At 34.1% G+C, this 19,493-nt stretch overlaps 1 protein-coding gene across 1 annotated transcript; it reads left to right on the forward strand.

Moving 5' to 3' along the window:
- The first annotated feature begins 136 nt into the window (after window positions 1–136).
- On the forward strand, window positions 137–4,000 carry LOC106718292. The gene is made up of 2 exons (XM_045680629.1): window positions 137–782; window positions 3,735–4,000. Exons 1-2 carry the CDS (start codon window positions 299–301, stop codon window positions 3,923–3,925), a joined length of 675 nt encoding a protein of 224 aa, XP_045536585.1. The 5' UTR covers window positions 137–298; the 3' UTR covers window positions 3,926–4,000.
- The last annotated feature ends 15,493 nt before the right edge of the window (window positions 4,001–19,493 follow it).

The raw sequence follows: 19,493 nt of genomic DNA on the forward strand, positions 1-19,493 counted from the left end.
CACAGCTTTTATAATATCTATGAAGAGTAATGAACTTGAACGACAACACAACTCACAAGCGTAAACCAATAGGCGAACATTATGGACTTCTATTTGACTCGTTTCTCGTCAGGTACGAAGGAGAGCACTGTTGAACCCACACCAGGACCATCAGGACTGCAGACAGGGTCGGCGCCGACAGCCGAGGAATCGGCTGACTCCCTGTCAGCCGCTTCTCTCTCTGACGGTGACGATGCGGGAGCACTGCTGGCGGGCCTTTATATCGATGAAGAGGAGGACGAATTAAAGGCTCGCCAGAATGCCGTGCCCTTCGTCGAATAAAAACACCCCAACACACATTACACAAATAAACCTCCACCACAGCGAAGCTGCTACGACACAATTGCGTAAGCGGGTGGAGGTTCAACACAATTTCATCACCCTCATTCAAGAACCGTGGATTAGGGCCGGCAAAGTGCAAGGCCTATCCAACACAAAGGGTAAGCTATACTATTATACACAACACGAACAACCCAGAGCGTGCATTTTCACGTCTAAAAACATTCGTGCCCACCTGTTAACAGACTACTGTTCCAGAGACAACTGCGCCATCAAAGTGACAGATGAACAAGGGAGGGAGTTCGTAATAACCTCAACCTACATGCCGGAGGCCGAGGACCCACCCCCTGCTGAGCTCACAAGGTTAACTCACTATTGTGAGTCAGAGGGTCTGGAGATCCTGATTGGCGCCGATACAAATGCCCACCACCAGCTGTGGGGCATGGATAGAAGCAACGACAGAGGTAAGAACCTTGTTGAATTTCTCTTTACAACTAATTTAAACATAGTTAATTTCGGTTCCGAACCAACATTCGTAACCAGAAGATTTAGAACAATTATAGACCTTACTCTCGCAACAAGTGGCATATCCACTCATATCCGTAAATGGCATGTCTCCGATGAGGCCTCATGCTCGGACCACAGATGGATATGCTTTCAATTACACACAGATATAACAACTCAGGTCCAACCGAAGAGAAACCCCAAAAAAACTAACAAAAAACTTTTCACAAAATCGCTGGCTGCTAGGTTGAACAGAGTGGAGTATATCCCACTGGCAACAAGCACACAACAATTAGACCAACAAGCCAAAAATATAACGGATGCTATAATACACAGTTACCAAGACGCATGCCCGGTTGCAGTGGCATCAGGAAAAATAGGCCAGCAACCGTGGTGGTGCAAAGAGCTTGATAAGTACAGGAGGCAGGTAAGGAAAGCCCTAAACAGGGCTATGAACACCTCCGATGTAAATGACTGGGACGCTTACAAAAAAGCGAAAACAGCATACAAAAAGTGCATAAGGAAACGCCGCACAGAAGGCTGGCGCAACTTTTGCAGTAGTGTGGACAAATGCGACCAAGCCAATCGCGTGCGGAAAGTACTTTCAAGTCAACGACTCGATGGGCCGATTTCACTAAGAAAATCGGACAACACTTACACATCATCACCTAATGAAATAATGCTCGAGTTGCTCAACATACACTTCCCGGGTAGTAAGATAAGCAACCCTAGCGACGTTGATGATAACACCACAACACCAAGCTCCCACGACTGGGAACTAGCCCATAAGATAATCTCAAGTCCCAGACTACAATGGGCGATTAACAGCTTTCACCCATATAAAGCGGCGGGACCTGATGGAGTCTTCCCAGCCCTTCTACAATGGGGTTTAGACGTGCTAAAACATAAACTCATTAATCTGATGAGAGGATGTTTAGCACACCGCTACATTCCCAAGATATGGAGAGAAGTCAAAGTTATCTTTATACCTAAACCAGGTAAAGGTGACTATACGGACGCCAAATCATTCAGACCAATTAGTCTGACTTCGTTTAATCTTAAAACAATGGAAAGACTAATTGAAAGACACGTGAGAGAGGTTGCGTTAAAGACCACACCTCTACACCCGCTACAACACGCATACACAGCTGGGAAATCAACAGACTCGGCTCTTCATCAAATCGTGAGCAAGATCGAAAATGCAATGGAAAACAAATCCATATGCATGGGATCCTTCATCGATATTGAGGGTGCCTTCGACAAGACCAATTTCAGGAGCATAGAAAGTGCCCTGGTGAGACATGGCGTCGATAAAACCACAACAGAATGGATTACACAAATGCTCAGCAAGAGATTAATCAAAACTAATGACTCACGCATCATATCGATAGCGAAAGGTTGTCCGCAAGGAGGGGTTCTCTCACCCCTACTGTGGAACCTAGTCATCAACGATTTGATAAGCAAACTTAACAACAACTTCTTTTACACACTAGGCTACGCCGACGATCTAGCGATCCTTATTTCAGGGAAAACAGCCGATATCGTATGCAACCTTACACAGACAGCCTTACGTATTGTAGAAAGGTGGTGTAAGGATTTCGAACTGTCTGTAAATCCGAACAAAACAGAGTTAGTTATGTTTACCAAAAAACGGACTCTGAGGGATTACACTCTACCCTCACTGTTTGGCAGTAAACTAAAACTCTCAACTGAAGTCAAATATCTAGGAGTAATCCTGGATGATAAACTTAACTGGAACAAACACCTCGATAATAAAATTAATAGAGCCAACATTACTTTTTGGCAGTGCAAAAAGATGATTGGCAAAAGGTGGGGATTAACACCTAAAATAATACTATGGATATACACATCAGTTATCCGACCGATGATCACATACGGTGCCGTTGTCTGGTGGACTAAAACCAAACAAATATCGGCATGTAAGAAACTACAAGGTTGTCAAAGATTAGCTTGTATGGCCTCAACAGGCAGCATGAGAACTACTCCCACAGCTGCCCTGGAGGCCCTACTGGATTTAACACCCCTACCCTTTTACATACAGCAAATAGCTACACTAACGGCGCTTAGACTGCGTACGTTAAATCTGTGGAGGAAGTGTAATACCTCGCATACGTCAGTGTTGGATACGCTCATAGCAGAAGTACCAATTACCGACGCAAAACAGGACTTAATTCCGAAGCAGTTCATCTTCGACAAGAAATATAAAATACAATTGCAAGAGCACGGTCCCACAAATCAAGGGAACCAGAAAGAGCTTAAGATCTACACAGATGGATCCAAAACTGATCAAGGAACAGGTGTAGGTGTTTTCTCAGAGGACCTTAACATCAAAATATATAAACCGTTAGGCACACATAACTCAATTTTCCAAGCTGAATGCATGGGAATAATTGAGGCAGCACAGGCCATAGCTGTTAGGGAAGCTGCAGGCGAGAGTATACGCATACTAACTGACAGCATGGCAGTACTACAGGCACTAAACAACATCACAGTTAATTCGGGCCTCATTTATGAATGTCACCTCAAACTTAATGCAGTAGGGACATCTAATAACATTATCCTCCAATGGATTAAAGGACACAGTGGTTCGAGGGGGAATGATGCAGCAGACGAATTAGCCCGCCGAGGGTCAGATAGCAGAGCTATCGGCCCAGAGCCCATCGTTCCCCTACCAGCAAGCTATCTAAGATCACAGGTCGCAACAAGGAGTCACGCACAACACTGCACCTCCTGGGACAAAATCGATACATGCAGGCAGTCAAAAGAAGCCCTACCGAGGATTAACAGGAGGGTAACTAGGAGGTTGCTTCAATTAAACAAGGCACAACTACGGACAGTTGTGGCTGCCATCACTGGACATGGCAATTTTAATAAACATTTGTTTAATACAGGTATTACGGACAGCCCCCTATGCAGAGCGTGCATGGGTGACGAAGAAACAGCATCCCACGTGATACTGCACTGCCCAGCAGTGCAAGAGTACAGGGTAAAGCATCTCGGATCGCCGAGAACACTCCCAGAGATCACCGACAACATCAAAGGGTTGCTGGGATTCTTTGGAGAGTTGGGTTGGCTGGAGTGAATCCAGGTCCTGCTCACACGCAAAATACGCGCTAGCCGTGGAGTTGCGGAAAACGAGCCCTTACAACTAACTAACTAACTAACTAACTTGACTCGTTTCTATCATGGCGCATGAGAGCAGAACAAATGTTTTTATCCCAAAATTAAAGCTTTATACGATTGAAAAAGGTTTTATTTCACTTTGCACGTCACTTGCATAAAAACTGCTCTGTTCTCCGCCCCGGTCCATATGCACGTACCCTTACAAGTTCATACGTAATAGTCAGATTTGGATGGTCTTTATCCAACAATGATGGTTCTTAAAATTTTCCTTGCGGTATTAAAGCAAATGTACCGAACATTTACTTTAAAACTGAAACAAAACTTACTAATTGCTAGTGTTAAAAATTGTTCAGTTGTGTTTAATAAATACTTATGTTATGCCTCAGTGCAATTCGTCATAGACCTACACAAAATATTGACTTATTCCATTAAATTTTCTATCAATACAGCAGTAATTCTTATTTCTTAATATACACCTTTTTAGTTTGTAAGCTAAAAAACCTTTATTCTTTATCGTACTAGTTTTGGATGGTACATTTTAATTGCATCCATATTTAACAATAATATAAAACTAAATATACCTATTTAATCGTAGCCACATATAATTTGAATTTCGCTTTAAAGCGCTTTACGCTTCGAAATGTATTCGCAGTGGTTTAACTCGGAACGAGCTTCAACCGCCGACATTAAGCATTTTATGAAGTCCTTTATGTTGCGTTATTATACGAAACGATGCAGTCTCGTTGATGATAAAACAAGCACTTGTTAAAACAAATTACATTTAATCATTAATGAAGAAATCTAAAACAACTTTTATTTTTATTTTGTGTTCAATTTTTGAAAAGCATTTCACTGACTGACTCCAACCGCGAGGAATTAAAAACAAACTTAATAAGTAGCCTATGTGTTCTTCCAGACTATGTTCTACATCTGTGCCAAATTCCATCAAGATCCGTTGAGTCGTTCCGGAGATACCTTCAAACAAACATCCTTCCATCTCAACTCAACACAACTAGCGGTCGCCCGCGACATCGTCCTTCCCGTCAAAATACCGTCAAAGTCGGTCCAGCCATATCGGAGATTACCCGAAACAAATTGGTCTTTCGTTACAATCATCTGAAATAAATTTTGTTCTCGAAATACGATATATTTTTCTATACTCTAATATTATTAATTGTATAGTTCCCTATTTCGAAGATAATGCGAGTGATGACAGTTTAAATACCACTATAGTCGAACCTGGATAAACGAGAGTCCAGAGGACCGCAATATTTTTCTCACATAACTAGAGGTAATCCAATTTACATTTACAATTCACATTTACCGAGAATTTGTGACAATATTCTTCCTAAAAATTCTGCATGAAGCTCAAGCATATGTAGATAGAAAAGATTATAATATATTCTCGTATGTAAATAATAAAAAGTTTGTTTCATAAAGCCAGTATCCATAATGAACAGGTAGCGCGTTGCATTTGTGAATGCAAAATAACTTTTGGGAATACACACTAAAGTATAGATGTAGTTTTCATTGCTTTGGAAATTTCGGTAGTTTCACATAAAATATTTTATCACGGAAATTTTAAGAATTTGTAAAGCTAAAATAAAATTGTATAAAAAAAACATATGCCGCTATTTCATTAGACGATAATTCTGTCATTATACAGCATGCAGGGAGTCCTTGCAAGACGCATGCTGTATAAAAACCGAGTTTACTAATAAAACTGCGCCCTTACTTAGACAGGGTTGACCCGGAACATAAGTCTTCCTTACTCATTCCTTTTATTCTTAAATATGAAGCATGAAAGAAAAATATTAATTGTGGTGAAAACGATGACGAGAAAGAAATTTATATATCATCATCATTAGCAAAAACACATCGGCAAAGGTAAAAGTTAATTAGATAAACTCTTTGCTTATTTTTTTATAAAAAAAAAAATATATGATCATTTTGGTTTCAAAAATGTTACTAAACAACACGAATTTTGATAATAAAAACATAAGGAATCGATGATTTAACTATAAAGCCGAAGTTAATCTCTAAGCTTCATCTCAAGCAAAATATTAAGCCGTGTAATCGGACCGATATACGAGGGTTAGAATAACTATGTAAGCAGATTCTCCAATCCATTTCGCTATAGTAAAGTTTATGAGCGAACATCCAAATTTATAGCCTACCGAATTTTCGTACTTACTAAGGTAAGCTCTTACAGAAGCAAGAATAACTTAATATTGTATCTTAATACAAAAAAGTAATCAATTTTTACGCTTTGAGCATAATAAATCCACCGAATTTGTTCTCTTTATTTTTTGTTCTTACGATAAAGAAAAACTTCGATGCAGCTTGCACATCTGCAAAGAAATTCAAAGATCAACTAATCCGGTTTTAGCCAGTGGGGTTGACTACTGTCTAGTTACCCTACCTAGCTAAAAATAAGGTAGGCTCGAGCCTTGTCCCTTTGTGGAGACATGTTAGTGAAGCCGGAGACATCATAGTAATATTAATGCGAAAGTGTGGATGGATGGATGGATGTTTGTTATTACATATCTGCAAAACAACTTAACATATCTCGGTAAAATTTGGCATAGATGTAGAACATAGTCCGGAAGAAGGCATAGGCTACTTACTAAGTTTTAAGTCCATTCAGACGAAGTCGCGGACAAAAGACAGTTCTGTATATTTTGATAATAATATTTAATTAATAAAAAAAGTCGTATGATTCTAAAATAAATTAAATTGATTTAAAACAATGTTAGTGAAATTAATCCATACAAAGTTTTTACAACGATGTTTCATTTTTGTATCATATAATTTTTTATGCGGCTATATTTTATGATAGAACAAAAACCGAACCTAAATGTAGGTGATATAATGAACATAAAGACCGAATTTTATAGTCAAAAGCGGACTTTCTACACTGCACAGTTTTACCCACATTAAGTTAACGAGTACTTTATTACGCTATACACCAGTTGGTTAAATTTGGGACTTTATAGCAAGACTAGCGATCACCCGTGACTTCGTCAGCTCGGATTTTCTTTTTTAAAAAGCAGCCTATACTATTCCCACTTATTAGATTACCCGGAGAAACGCAGATTTACGGACAGACAGACAAAAATTTGTTTTAAAATAAAATAAAATATTAAGTTATTTACAGACACTTCAATTGTATTAATTTTATATATGAATTTGTTATTCAACAATTAACAAAGATTTTTAAAACAATATTTTATCCGCCAAATATCTTGGAATCGTCAAAATGATTTTACGCAATTCTTACGAGTATGTATGCCCGAGGTAATCTCTGAAACTTCTAAATCGATCTTGATGAAATTTGCTATTTTTAATTCGGTCCAATTTAAATATGATATTTTTTATTCCAAATTTCAACTTCAAAAAAACAGACTTTATATTTCGAATTTATTATGTTAAGTGAAGGTTAATTTCAATACTAACATAATGAGAATACGAAAATTTATGTAACTAAAAACAATGGTTGATATTTTCTGCCATCTGTTACTTGATAAATTAACAGTCTAAACGGAACTGTTGCAACTGCGATAGGGGTTAAAAATGACACGTCTCAGTTGACGCATGGCTTGTCACAAAGTCTATTGATGAAAGGTTTAAAAAAAGGCTTCGAGTATTTTTATACTTTACAGTATTTTCCACTTCTATAAATACATGGAAATATATATTTTTTATTTAAGTTTAATGAAGTAATTTAAGAATGTTGTCACCAGAAACTTACCTGCTGCAAGAGTACACAATAAGTAGTTATACGACTTTCATAAGCTCTAAGTAGGTGGCGCCAGCGTTAACAGTCTTCTATCATATGTCGAAGTTTATTTAGTTAAGTGTTTTTATATATCTGTGGTATACTTAGTGCTATTGTCACACTTGATCTTGCTGACATCTATAGTAAACAAAAGGCAATTTTTTCTTCCCTTTAAAAAATTGGTGCGAATAAAAACGTTCGTAATGATGACACAAAAAAAATTCCAACCTTACAATTCGCAGTTAAAATTGTGCGTGGTTCATCAAAAACATAATTGGTACAATAAAATGGGAATGTTTTTAAAGGCGCTATTTTTGGATATCTTTTTTAAAAATTAAAACCATTGATGGTTTATTTATAACATTTAAAATAAACATATAATGAAAATAACTTTAACAAAATTAATAAACCAAAAAAATTTATATGTAAGATAAATGCAGTAAAAATATTTAACAGTTTACTAAAAAAAAAACACGACTTAAATTAAGAAAAGGCCTAATTAATATAGAGTTGTCAATTTATTGCATTCTTTGAATAAAAAAGAACAAATTTAAATGGACCTCTCTATATTCAAGGCAGCTTTGTTCCCTTAGTGAGGGGGTTAAAAATTCAAATGCTCTTTACTTCAGTAAACAGAGCCTTTGTGCGGAAACGCAAATGCCTTACTGGTCACATGTCCCATGGTGTGTTTCCAGGTTTTTCTTATTTTTTTTTTTACTATATTCAGGACTACAAACAGAAACTTAATTTACTTAGCAAAAGAAATAAAAATACCTTAAATGCACAAATATTCATATAGTTTTGTTGGACAATATACACCAGTAATCCTAAGATAACCGATGTATATTAATAAATAAATAAATTTGTTAATAGAAAATAAATAAAAAAGTCGTTGGTTCAGGGGTTAAGCACTTGATTGTAATCTCCAGGTTGTGGGTTCGAATCACGCCATATACCAATGTGTTTTTCGATTTTAGATTAACATATGTGCATTTATCCGACGTTGGTACGGTGAAGGAAAACATCGTGATCTGCACACATCTGCGAAGAAATTCAAAGATATATGTGAAGTCAATCAACCCGCACTGAGCCAGCGTGGTTGATTAGGCCTAGTCTCCCCTAACTTAGGGTACGCTCCGAACCGCTCAGTGGGGACTAATAGTGGGCTGATGATGAGGATGATAAAATAAAAAAAATCAGTAATTGCTACCAAGACTTGTATGAAAAATGGTGTTGTCTTTCACTCTATATAAAAAAGACAAGACCATTTAATTCGATTAAGTTAAATATAGTTCTTTACATTGTAGAATTAAAGTGAAATTAACCCCGTAACACTTCGAAGTATAAAATATACGGCACTTTAAAGAAAATTAAGAACGACAGAGCCCTTTTAAATTCTAACTCTTAATGTATAAATTACTTTCGACTCTTGAAAGTCTAGCGAATTGACCTAAAACATGATCAAACATATCCGAGCTTAGCTTTACTCGAAGTCGGAGTGGTGCAGTGCAGTTGAACGTAAACTAGGTCTTTGCGTACATTATGTCACATTTGGTCACTTATGTATACACTTTTTCTATATTTTTTAAACTTCTCATCTACGTTTGAATTCGTTCAAAGCCTTTTTTGGATTTGAAATGCTCTTTTTCGCACGGTGAAATAAAATTTTAATTTATGTTCAACATGATAAATAAATAAAATTAAAAATTTAAAGTTAATTCCATTAAAAACTTCTGTACAGATATTTTTAATCTAACAAATAAAAACTTATACCCAACAACATTCCGAGTTATTGTATTGTGTTGGCTTGTGTCCAACATAAATGTGGGAGTGTTATAAACATAACTATTATCTAGCTAAGTTTCATCGCTTAATGCACCTGCCGATTGTTATTGAACTGGAAAATTGTGCTGTGTAAATTAAAAACTAATTGAGTTTTGTTAATTATAATTGTGTGCTTCTATAACTCAAAATATGTACGTATACAAGTTTTCATATGTAAACGTAATTGAGTGTCTCTACTGTTGAAATACAAATAGTAAAACATGTTGTTTCAGTCATTTCAAGGAAATTGATAAGTTAGTTAAAGGAAGTTGATGAGTTATTGATAAGTTAATGCATACATTAACTCCATAAATTAAGCTGGAATAAATATAGATAATAAAAATTAAATTTAGAATAATATTAACATATTTAATATTAATGTGATTTAATTAAATTATATTAAAATATAACAATGTTTGCATGTTGTTATTACAGAAATTTCTTATAAAAATAAATTCAGTTTGTTTTAAAGTTTTTCTTAAGTTCTATTCTATTCACTTTATTTATTGTGGTATGATAAAATTATATGCTATATAAAAATTATCAACTTTCAATGTTATTTAATGAACTCTAAGCGTGCCAGTTAAAAAAGTGATAGATTCCGTTTCGCATGATTAATGATGAAGTCGTTAGCGGGGCCTGCAAGTGGCAACAAAGAAACTCTTTATTTTACTCTTACTATCATCATTTCGTAGCACCTTTACAATTCTTTGCGAACAAATTCTCATTCAAGTCAACAACGCGACTTTTTAATGATGTAGCATTTTAATTTTTTGCAACACGAAATAAAAGTTCAACTTTTTGTTTTGGGTAAAGAATACCTATATAAAACATTGTGGTGCTAACTTAAGTTATTGAATTTTGGACAAAATAATAAATATTTTCAACAAAATCTGATTCGAATCTTAACGTATAATATAATTCGAGTGTTTCTATGTAATATCGAAAAAAAAACATTTTTTGTACAGCATTGCTAATACCGAAAAACAGATTTTGTAAAATAATTTCTGTCTATCTGTATGTCTGTTCGCAAGCTGCGTTCCGGTTAATCTCTTGTAGCGGTAAACTAGACCAATATTGACGGGAAAGTATTTGATGTACGCTGGCATATTATAGGCTACTTTTTTTGTAATGTTGCGTGGACAAAGTCGCAGGCTACAGCTTGTATGTACATAAAATTGAACAACGCAATAGATATTGAATCCACTCGCAAAAGTTAAGGTATTAAAAGTGATATATCAATGACAAAACATTTTTACCTAGTGTCCTAAATAAGTCAAAAGAGTGTGAAAACGCCCGGAAACATGTAGCGAGAACTTCCGTATTTAGCTGTGGTCTACTGAATTTTAAATGTGCAACTTCCTTCACTCTCGACTTATCCGCAAAAATGTCATGAAATATTCCTTTTGGGTTTTTTCAGACAACATTCATGTGAAATTCGCCTATTTTGGGGCTAAAAAAATAAACTTACGTATGGAGTATAATTATTCAAATTCACCTACTTGTTTTCTATTTTGTAAAATTAAACCGTTAACTACTGAACTTTTCATAAAAGTGTTAATCTATATATATAAAAGAAAGTCGTGTTAGTTACACTATTTATAACTCAAGAACGGCTGAATCGATTTGACTGAAAATTGATGGGCAGGTAGCTTAGAACCAGGTAACGGACATAGGATAATTTTTACCCCGTTTTCTATTTTTTTATTCCGCGCGGACGGAGTCGCCGGTAAAAGCTAGTATTATATAATTTAATTCATGATTATACCGTGTATACTAATTGGAATAAAAATCTGTCTAAACTAAATTATTCTTATTAAAACTTGAAATACAAACACTGAAAGTTTTTATTTAAGTTTGTTTTAGTTTTGTAGACTTTGTGAATATCTTATATTATCTTTGACTCTGGAATAAATGACTTTGGAAATTAGAAAATGAAACCGTCTTAATATTTTGGCAAACTATAGATATATTTTGATATGATTTTATTGTTAATCATTGCTTAGGGAAATAATATTTACGTACTTAGTAGTTATTATTATCTACGTTGAGAACATTATGACATTCAGGTAGCGTCCGAAAAAAAAAATTGAGACTTCTTTGTATTTATATTTTTACTACTTATAAGGTTGTTTTTTTAATCAACATCTATACTATTAACATGATTTTTTGGATACTTCGTGAGAAGAAGATAGCGTAATAGATGGATTGTACAAGAATATAACAAGTAAATTCAAATTTAAAGGCTGACACGAGAATATTAAATTAAGGCATATTAAGGTATATAAAATGATTAAAATAATGTGATAGATGTTTCTGTTTGTATCTGAAGTATATCTTATCAATGCAATACAATTTATATCTGAATGCTTTGTTGCCGTTTCCTTTATTCTCTGATTCAACATCGTTACTACAACAATGGCATTGTCACGGTCAAATTTTACGTTACATTTTTCATCGTCCATCGCCGTCGGGAACAATCACTTCAATTCGACACTTGATTTATAATGTAACAGCTGTTCGGTTTTGTTTTATATTTTTTTACTTCATTTTTGGGAGATTTTATCGATTCATTTTAGGGAGTAAAGCGCGCTAACTTCTTTCTCTATTGAAAATATAAAAAGAAAGACATAAAAAAATAAGAAATTCTAAAGCATGCACCCACGAAGACCAAGATTAATGCACAAAACATGCTAAGATCATACTACTGATTCCACGGTCCTCCTATACCTACACATAAGATTCCTCCAGTTCCTCCAGTCGATTGTACTGTGCGTCATGCGACCGGATCTACAAAACTAAGTTCAAATTTGCCAATCATCTCCGATCGTACTCTGGGAACTAAAAATATAGCAAGATATGCCATTAACGGATTACATCATAGAGGACATCATCATCATCATCATCATCAACACTGATTCCACGAAAGTTGTATTAATGTAAACACTTTTTTGAGATCTTAAAGTTCTTTATTAGATCACAATTAAATCTAACTAATATTATAATTGCGAATGTTTAGATGGAATGGAATGGATGGATATATGGATGTTTGTTTGAAGGTATCTCTAGAACGGCTCAACGGATCTTGATGAAATTTGGCATAGATGTAGAACATAGTCTGGAAGAACACATAGTCTACTTATTAAGTTTTTTTTTAAATTCCGCTGGGACGGAGTCGCAGGCGACAGCTAGTCATCTATAAATTAATATCATGTGCACTTATATACCTATCAGTTAATTTCCAATAGATTCAAAAGACAGTCAAATCAACACCAGGATGTAACTAAATGTAACTCATTGATTGAAGACAGAGAAAAAACTAGATACAAGAAAATCGTAAGCGAACTTATTCTTCGATTTGCACTCATCTTGAGTTTATTGTGTTCAATATTGGCTTCCTTCCAACGGCAATGTAATAGTATTCCATAACAATAACCATTATCTAGCTGAGTCGCAGAATGCACCTGTCTAGAGATTCATTCAACTTCGTGAATGTGAATATGGTGCGTTTTAACGTGGATTTCCACTGTTGGAATATTTGTAAACCTATTTTAACCTTGCTTTCATTTTCTTTGAAAAATCTGAGATAACAATACATGTATTAAATGTTATATCAAAGAATATTTTTACGACTTTTTGTCGTCCCGTCTGTACCATTGTGTTTTCTTTAAACTACTTGGCCAATTTAGAAAAGTCAGCAGTTTTGATTACTTGTTTGTAATATTTTCACTTGTTTGAATTTAAATCTGCCAACAAATTAAAATTGCGTTGAATATGAACTCATAAAAAGGTAAAATAGTTCACATTAGTAAGCTATTCAACCCACGCTGAGGATTCGTAAATAGAAAGTTTCACTATTCAACTACCAATAAAAACTTATTGAAAGTTCTTCGAATAAGTCTACGATCTCTTATAACTTTATTCTAGGAATTTGTAGGATTCCTTTTTAATTTCTTGTGTACCAAGAAAATTGTGCAATAATTAATGGAAGAATTTATATAAAAAGCTAGATAATTCCGTTTTTTTTTTCATGTCATGATATTATAATTTCAGAAATAATGAATTAATAAAAACAGTCTAACTTAGATAGACGAGAGCCCAAACGATCGCGATATTATTCTCGCTTTTAGAGGTTTCTCTCTAAGCAGAGTTTTTCTCTTATAGAGGTCTTCTGTCCGGAGAGGACAATGATTCTTCGTATGCAGATACGATTGTACATAAAAATCATTTGTATAATTTTAATACTTTGTTATTCCTGGTCTGCCTTTACCTACAAATCATAGCCATATTAATTTTTTACTTTTTCACGTCTATAAAAATATTTTGTTGAAAATTTTTATCCGTATATTTAATATTAAAAAGTGAATACAAAATATGGTTTCAATAACAGACGCATAAAGCCTTGGTTCGAATGCACACGGCTCATAAATATGTCAGCGCAAGACGTGTTTGTGATAAAAATGTAACGCGCAGCGAAGCTTGAATTTTTAAGCTTTGATATAGGATAGAGAAAGCAACGCGAATGTGAATAATTATTTTAAATATGCTTGGATGCTTTTAATGCACCTTAAGTTTTACTGTGGTATCTATATATATATATAAAAGAATGTCGTGTTAGTTACACTATTTATAACTCAAGAACGGCTGAATCGATTTGATTGAAAATTGGTGGGCAGGTAGCTTAGAACCAGGAAACGGTCATAGGATAATTTTTACCCCGTTTTCTATTTTTTATTCCGCGCGGACGGAGTCGCGGGTAAAAGCTAGTTTTTAATATTATAGTAATTCTGTCACTATCGTATATAGTGAATATTCTTTTTTAACATTGTCAAACTATAAGGGCCGAGATACACTGACTGTTTACTTACAGCCGGTAGCGTTTTCAGCGGCAACTGAAAACTGCGATCCGTGTATAGCAAACGTCTGTCAGAGACTGAAAACAGTTCATTATTTCATTGATGTGGCCCATTAATGATATGGTCATGAGACCAGGATTTAACAGATAGTAAAATAACAGAAAAGTTGTAGTTGTTTAACATGTTTCCCAACTTTTCAGTTAATTTTTATTCATAACACGACTTAAGTTAATTTTTGTTGATAAGTTATTAATTCACATAAAAAATAAATGAAATTAGCAGTAACTTATCAACTAATATACTAATTGATGTAGATTATAATGTTTCGATCAAAGTAACCTCCGTAGCTAACATGGAACTGAGGATTTAATCTTCAACATTAGAAACTAATCCTTCGAAAGTTGGAGTGTGACTCCGAATATTAAATGTAGATTTCCAACGAAGTTTAGATTTCATCTGCCAGTTGCTCGAAAGACAAACTACATTTTAATTAAGATATTTTAATTAAGAAAAGTTTCACCGAAAGTAAAATGGTAAAATCATTTATTTTAACCGTTCAAAAACACAATATTATCCATCTATTTGAAATTAAATAATAACATACATGTTGTTACAAAACAAATAAACTTTTTTTTTTCAAAACCAATCTGATTGTGAGAAAGCACGTAGGTTATCAAAGTTGTAGAGATATAAATCTATAACAAATAATGTAGAAAGGTTCACTATCCCTTGACATTGTGCGGAATTTTGTTCTTTTTCTGCGTCATCTTTTTGTTTATATTTTCCCTAAGGCTTTGATCAGACGATAAGTATGGGTTGTTCTTGGGTTGCTCTTTATGACTTGATAAAAGTTATACGTATATGTGATAAGTATTGCTTATAAAAGTACTTACCTAATATTTTTTCGTAATTTTTCTATAAAACATACATTATTCAGCACAGGTGATATCGCAGCTAGAAATTCACATTACGTTTCGCTCGAAAGTAATCCCAATAGAATCTAGAAACGTCTATAGTTTTGGAGTAAAATTTTAATATATTTTACTTTCAAAATTGTAATTTACATTATTTAGTTTGTTAAGTCTAGTTGAAATAGAAAAAATATAGTATACCGAAAATTAAACTAAAATTTTAATGCAAATAGAGTTGACATTTCGGTCCTGTTCAATTTTATTTTGAAACAGCTTTCGTTGGCTGTGACTTCTAATATAGCTGTTTTTATTGTATTATTATTAACTATTTAACGTTTGTGGTGTAATAATATGCCATCGTTCAGGCCATAAAAGGTATTACTCGATAACTTATGACGGTCAAAATAACCGAGTAAGCCGATTTTCCTCTAATCCATTTTGTTGTAGCGAAGTTTATGAGCGTAGCGCCGGAATTTACGTCTTGGCTAGGTTGCATCATTATTATAGAATATATTCCGTAACGGAATCGAAAGAGATAAGGAATCCCAACCTAACTTTATTATTAAAAAAAGAGATAAAAAAAATAATACGAGCGTACACGTCCTTTAAACGCCGCAACGCATCTGCGATTCTTCTGGAGTTGCGGATGTCCATAGGCGTAATAATTTTAGGCGGTCCATTGCTCGTTTGCCCCCTTCTCCTATAAAAAAGTAATGCAAAATAATCAAGTGTATAACTTATTATCACAAAGGATATGTGATCGTCGCAACGTTCTTTTATTTATTTGAAAATAAAACTTTGATTTAAAATAACGTTTACGAAAAAGCATCGATTTCCATAATGGGGTATAAGCAAAATAAATTGTGGGTTTTACCGCACCCGCAACATATTGTTAGTAGGGATCGTGAAAAATGTTTCCAACATTGATATCCGAAAAGCAAAAAGTCTGCAATAAATAAATCGAAAATATCTTAAGCCTTATTCGTAAAGTTGGAACATTTAATAGAAATAACTTCGAAGTACCGTCTTGATTTAATTAATTTATACAACTAAATTCAAAAGTTCTCCGATTTAGCGGGGCAGGGGAAAATAATTTTTTTTGTGTCCTCCGTAGTTGGCAGAGTAAGCAAAGTCTGTCTGAAAGATAGGTAACGCATCTACCTATTTACTTGCTGCAAACGTCTATTGGCAGCGGTCACATCAATATTTTAAAGAAATTGAAAAAATTGTTTACACTTTATCAAAAAATATGTACTATATTACTCCAAAAATACTGTTAGACACTATTTAGTTAAACACGTGTTTAACTCTTTGTCCATATTAGTTTAGATCGCATTTCGCAAGCCTACACATGTTTCAATAATCATGATTTTTTTAATCCGCGCCAGGCGCTAGAGTCACCATATAATAGGATTGACGTATGTATAAGATAAAATGTATTTGAAATCCTGTTTAAGTTTTTTATGGTAAGGTTTAAATGCCAGCATTATCTAAAAATTGCAAGAAATTCTCTAAAATACAGCAACAGTAATCATTATACCGGGCCAGTGCATTTGTGCATACGTAACTAGGAACGGGGAATGCACACTACGAGTGTTCACGTAACATGTACTGCAACTGATATTTTACCAGAAATAAAATAAAATAGTTGCCTCTGTACCGGTACAAAGTTAACATATTTACATTACATATTTTAATAGTGTGTGTATTAAATATTAACCTGAGCTACATTTGTAAGCAAATATATTTTTATACGCCATGTGGAAATGTAAAGCAAAAAATAGTCCAGCAACTTTTTTTATATCATAGTGATGCAAACGAGCAAGCGGTCACCTGAATTCGCCTAAATAGCGAAGCAACCGCTGCCCATGGACATCCGCAGTTGCCTACCTTTAATCGACAGAAGAGGAGATGCACAGAAAGAGGATATATGCTCCGTCAAATCCACTTTCCCTTCACATCCTTACCTATTAAGAAGGAAGGAAAAGAGGATTAAAATTAGGCCTCCGGCACCACACTCATAAGAAGAAACGCGGAATTGCTTCCACTTCACGCCTGTCTTCTGTGGTACCATGACCCCACAGAAGACAGGCGTGAAGATTTCACCGGTCGATCCGTGCACCCAACAGATATTGTTGTTGTGGGATCTACCACTGCTAAAACTTTAGTTATACATTCTTTTATATTAAAGAAGCCAATGGACAACAATTACTAAATGTAAGTTAATCCTATTAATTACGGAATTCTAGAAGATCTAATTAAATATAACAGCTTTTTGTTTTTATTTATTGCATAAAAAACAGAAGGAAAACTTCGATAAAATGTTTACTTTCAAAGTAAAAACGATTTATATGCATAGCAAATGTTATTTTTCCAATTCGAATACGAATTTGTACGCAGAAAACTTTTCCCTACAAATGATTTCTCTAAGGGTTTTTATTTTATTACACAGCTGTCATCTATAGAGATGTAATAATCACAAATATTTTAATTCAACTTGAATAATAAAAAATCGTTAGAAAAACTACAAAAATTTCAATTAAATTATCTTTATAGTACATAGTTTTTCATTCTTATATTGTACTATAGTTCGTAACAGTCGTAACGGACTGCTTCCAGCAATCAACGTAGGGTTTAGCGACTGCAAACTACGTTCTGTGCATGGCGAACTTTAATGATCGCCCAGAACCAACTACTTGAAGTTGTCGATAATGTTTAAAGCCCGTCTATATAACAATCAAATAGAAATTTGATTGTTTGTCTAACTATTAATTTAGTAGTGACAATTTTTTTTAATATGTTTTCAAACTGCTGGATAATAAATCAACAGTCTAAGCTATATGAATTTTTCTATTTCAGTATGCGTAAAAAATGGCGCATTCAATTTGACGCATGGCTTGTAACAAAGCCGACGCTAACGAAACATAATATGAATAAAATATATATCCTTTTATTTTTTAAATTATTTTTAATATCTAAGCTTTAATCCTAATAGTATGTAACTATGAGTTTTTAGTCACTTTAATCACCGAGTCTTCTCATGATAGTCATACGGTTTTGTTTTATATTTTCACCATATTTTGCTATTCAAATGTGTGTTGTCTTAAAAAAAAAAAAACTGATATATGTAAGTACTTCTAAAATTTTATACAACGTTGACTTACCTATAGTAGCGCTAAAATAATATTGTAGAGTGCAAACATTATTCAGTCAACTTACTTCTCTAGTTTTGTTCCCAACAATAGCGGTACTGATTCATCCATTCGCTTTGTGTTTCGTCGCCTAAGAAAACTTCAATTTACAAAGTAAAGTAAAAAAGAGCGTTTGTGAAAATTGTAAAATTATTATTATAAAGGACACAAACGAAAGTCTATAGGTAAAACAATTTAGTAAGATCTGTTTAGCTTTTAAAAACACTTCTACACATTTTTAAACATAACACGTAGAATAAGTTGATTTACATAATAGGGACAAAGTAAATTGTGGTTCTTATAACATATTGTAAGTAGGGTACGTGAAATATTGCTCCGACATCGCGCTGCGAAAACCGAAATCGCTTTACATCAATATTATTTTATGAAACTCTTAAAGTCGGGCGCAAAAAGAAGACAGAAATCTATGTATTTATATTCATTTAAGAAAAATATTTTTGAACCGAAAAAAAATCAAAGAGCAGACTTGGTTAAGAACTACACGGGTTGGGAATTCAAATCAGTCATTTGACTAGTCTAATATATCTTAAAATCGACTGATAAAAGTCAAAATAGAACTCAGTAAAATATTATTTCCTGTTTCATTAAAAACAGAAAACTAAAATCGTTATTTTTTTCTGTTATCTTTTTGTGAGATCCTTGGTTAATGTATCCAAATATTTAAAAGTAAAATATAATACTTGTAAAATGTCATTTCACAATTGTTTAAATGTCAATTTAATCTAGTCCAGGGTCTGACTAACGCTTAATTAAGAAACAATTAAAAATACATAAATTAGCACATTGAATTCAACAGAATCCTTGCAATGAAGATGTCGAGACGTTTTGGTTTCGCAAAACATTCATATAATATTCAGTTCACGTTAAGGAGTTGTAAATGGAAAAGTTCCCCCATTCAATTGCAATTCGAAACTTAATAAAAATTCTTCGAATCAACTCTGTAAGG

This window comes from Papilio machaon, chromosome 13 (genome assembly GCF_912999745.1).
Source record: "Papilio machaon chromosome 13, ilPapMach1.1, whole genome shotgun sequence".
NCBI classification, from domain to species: domain Eukaryota; kingdom Metazoa; phylum Arthropoda; class Insecta; order Lepidoptera; family Papilionidae; genus Papilio; species Papilio machaon.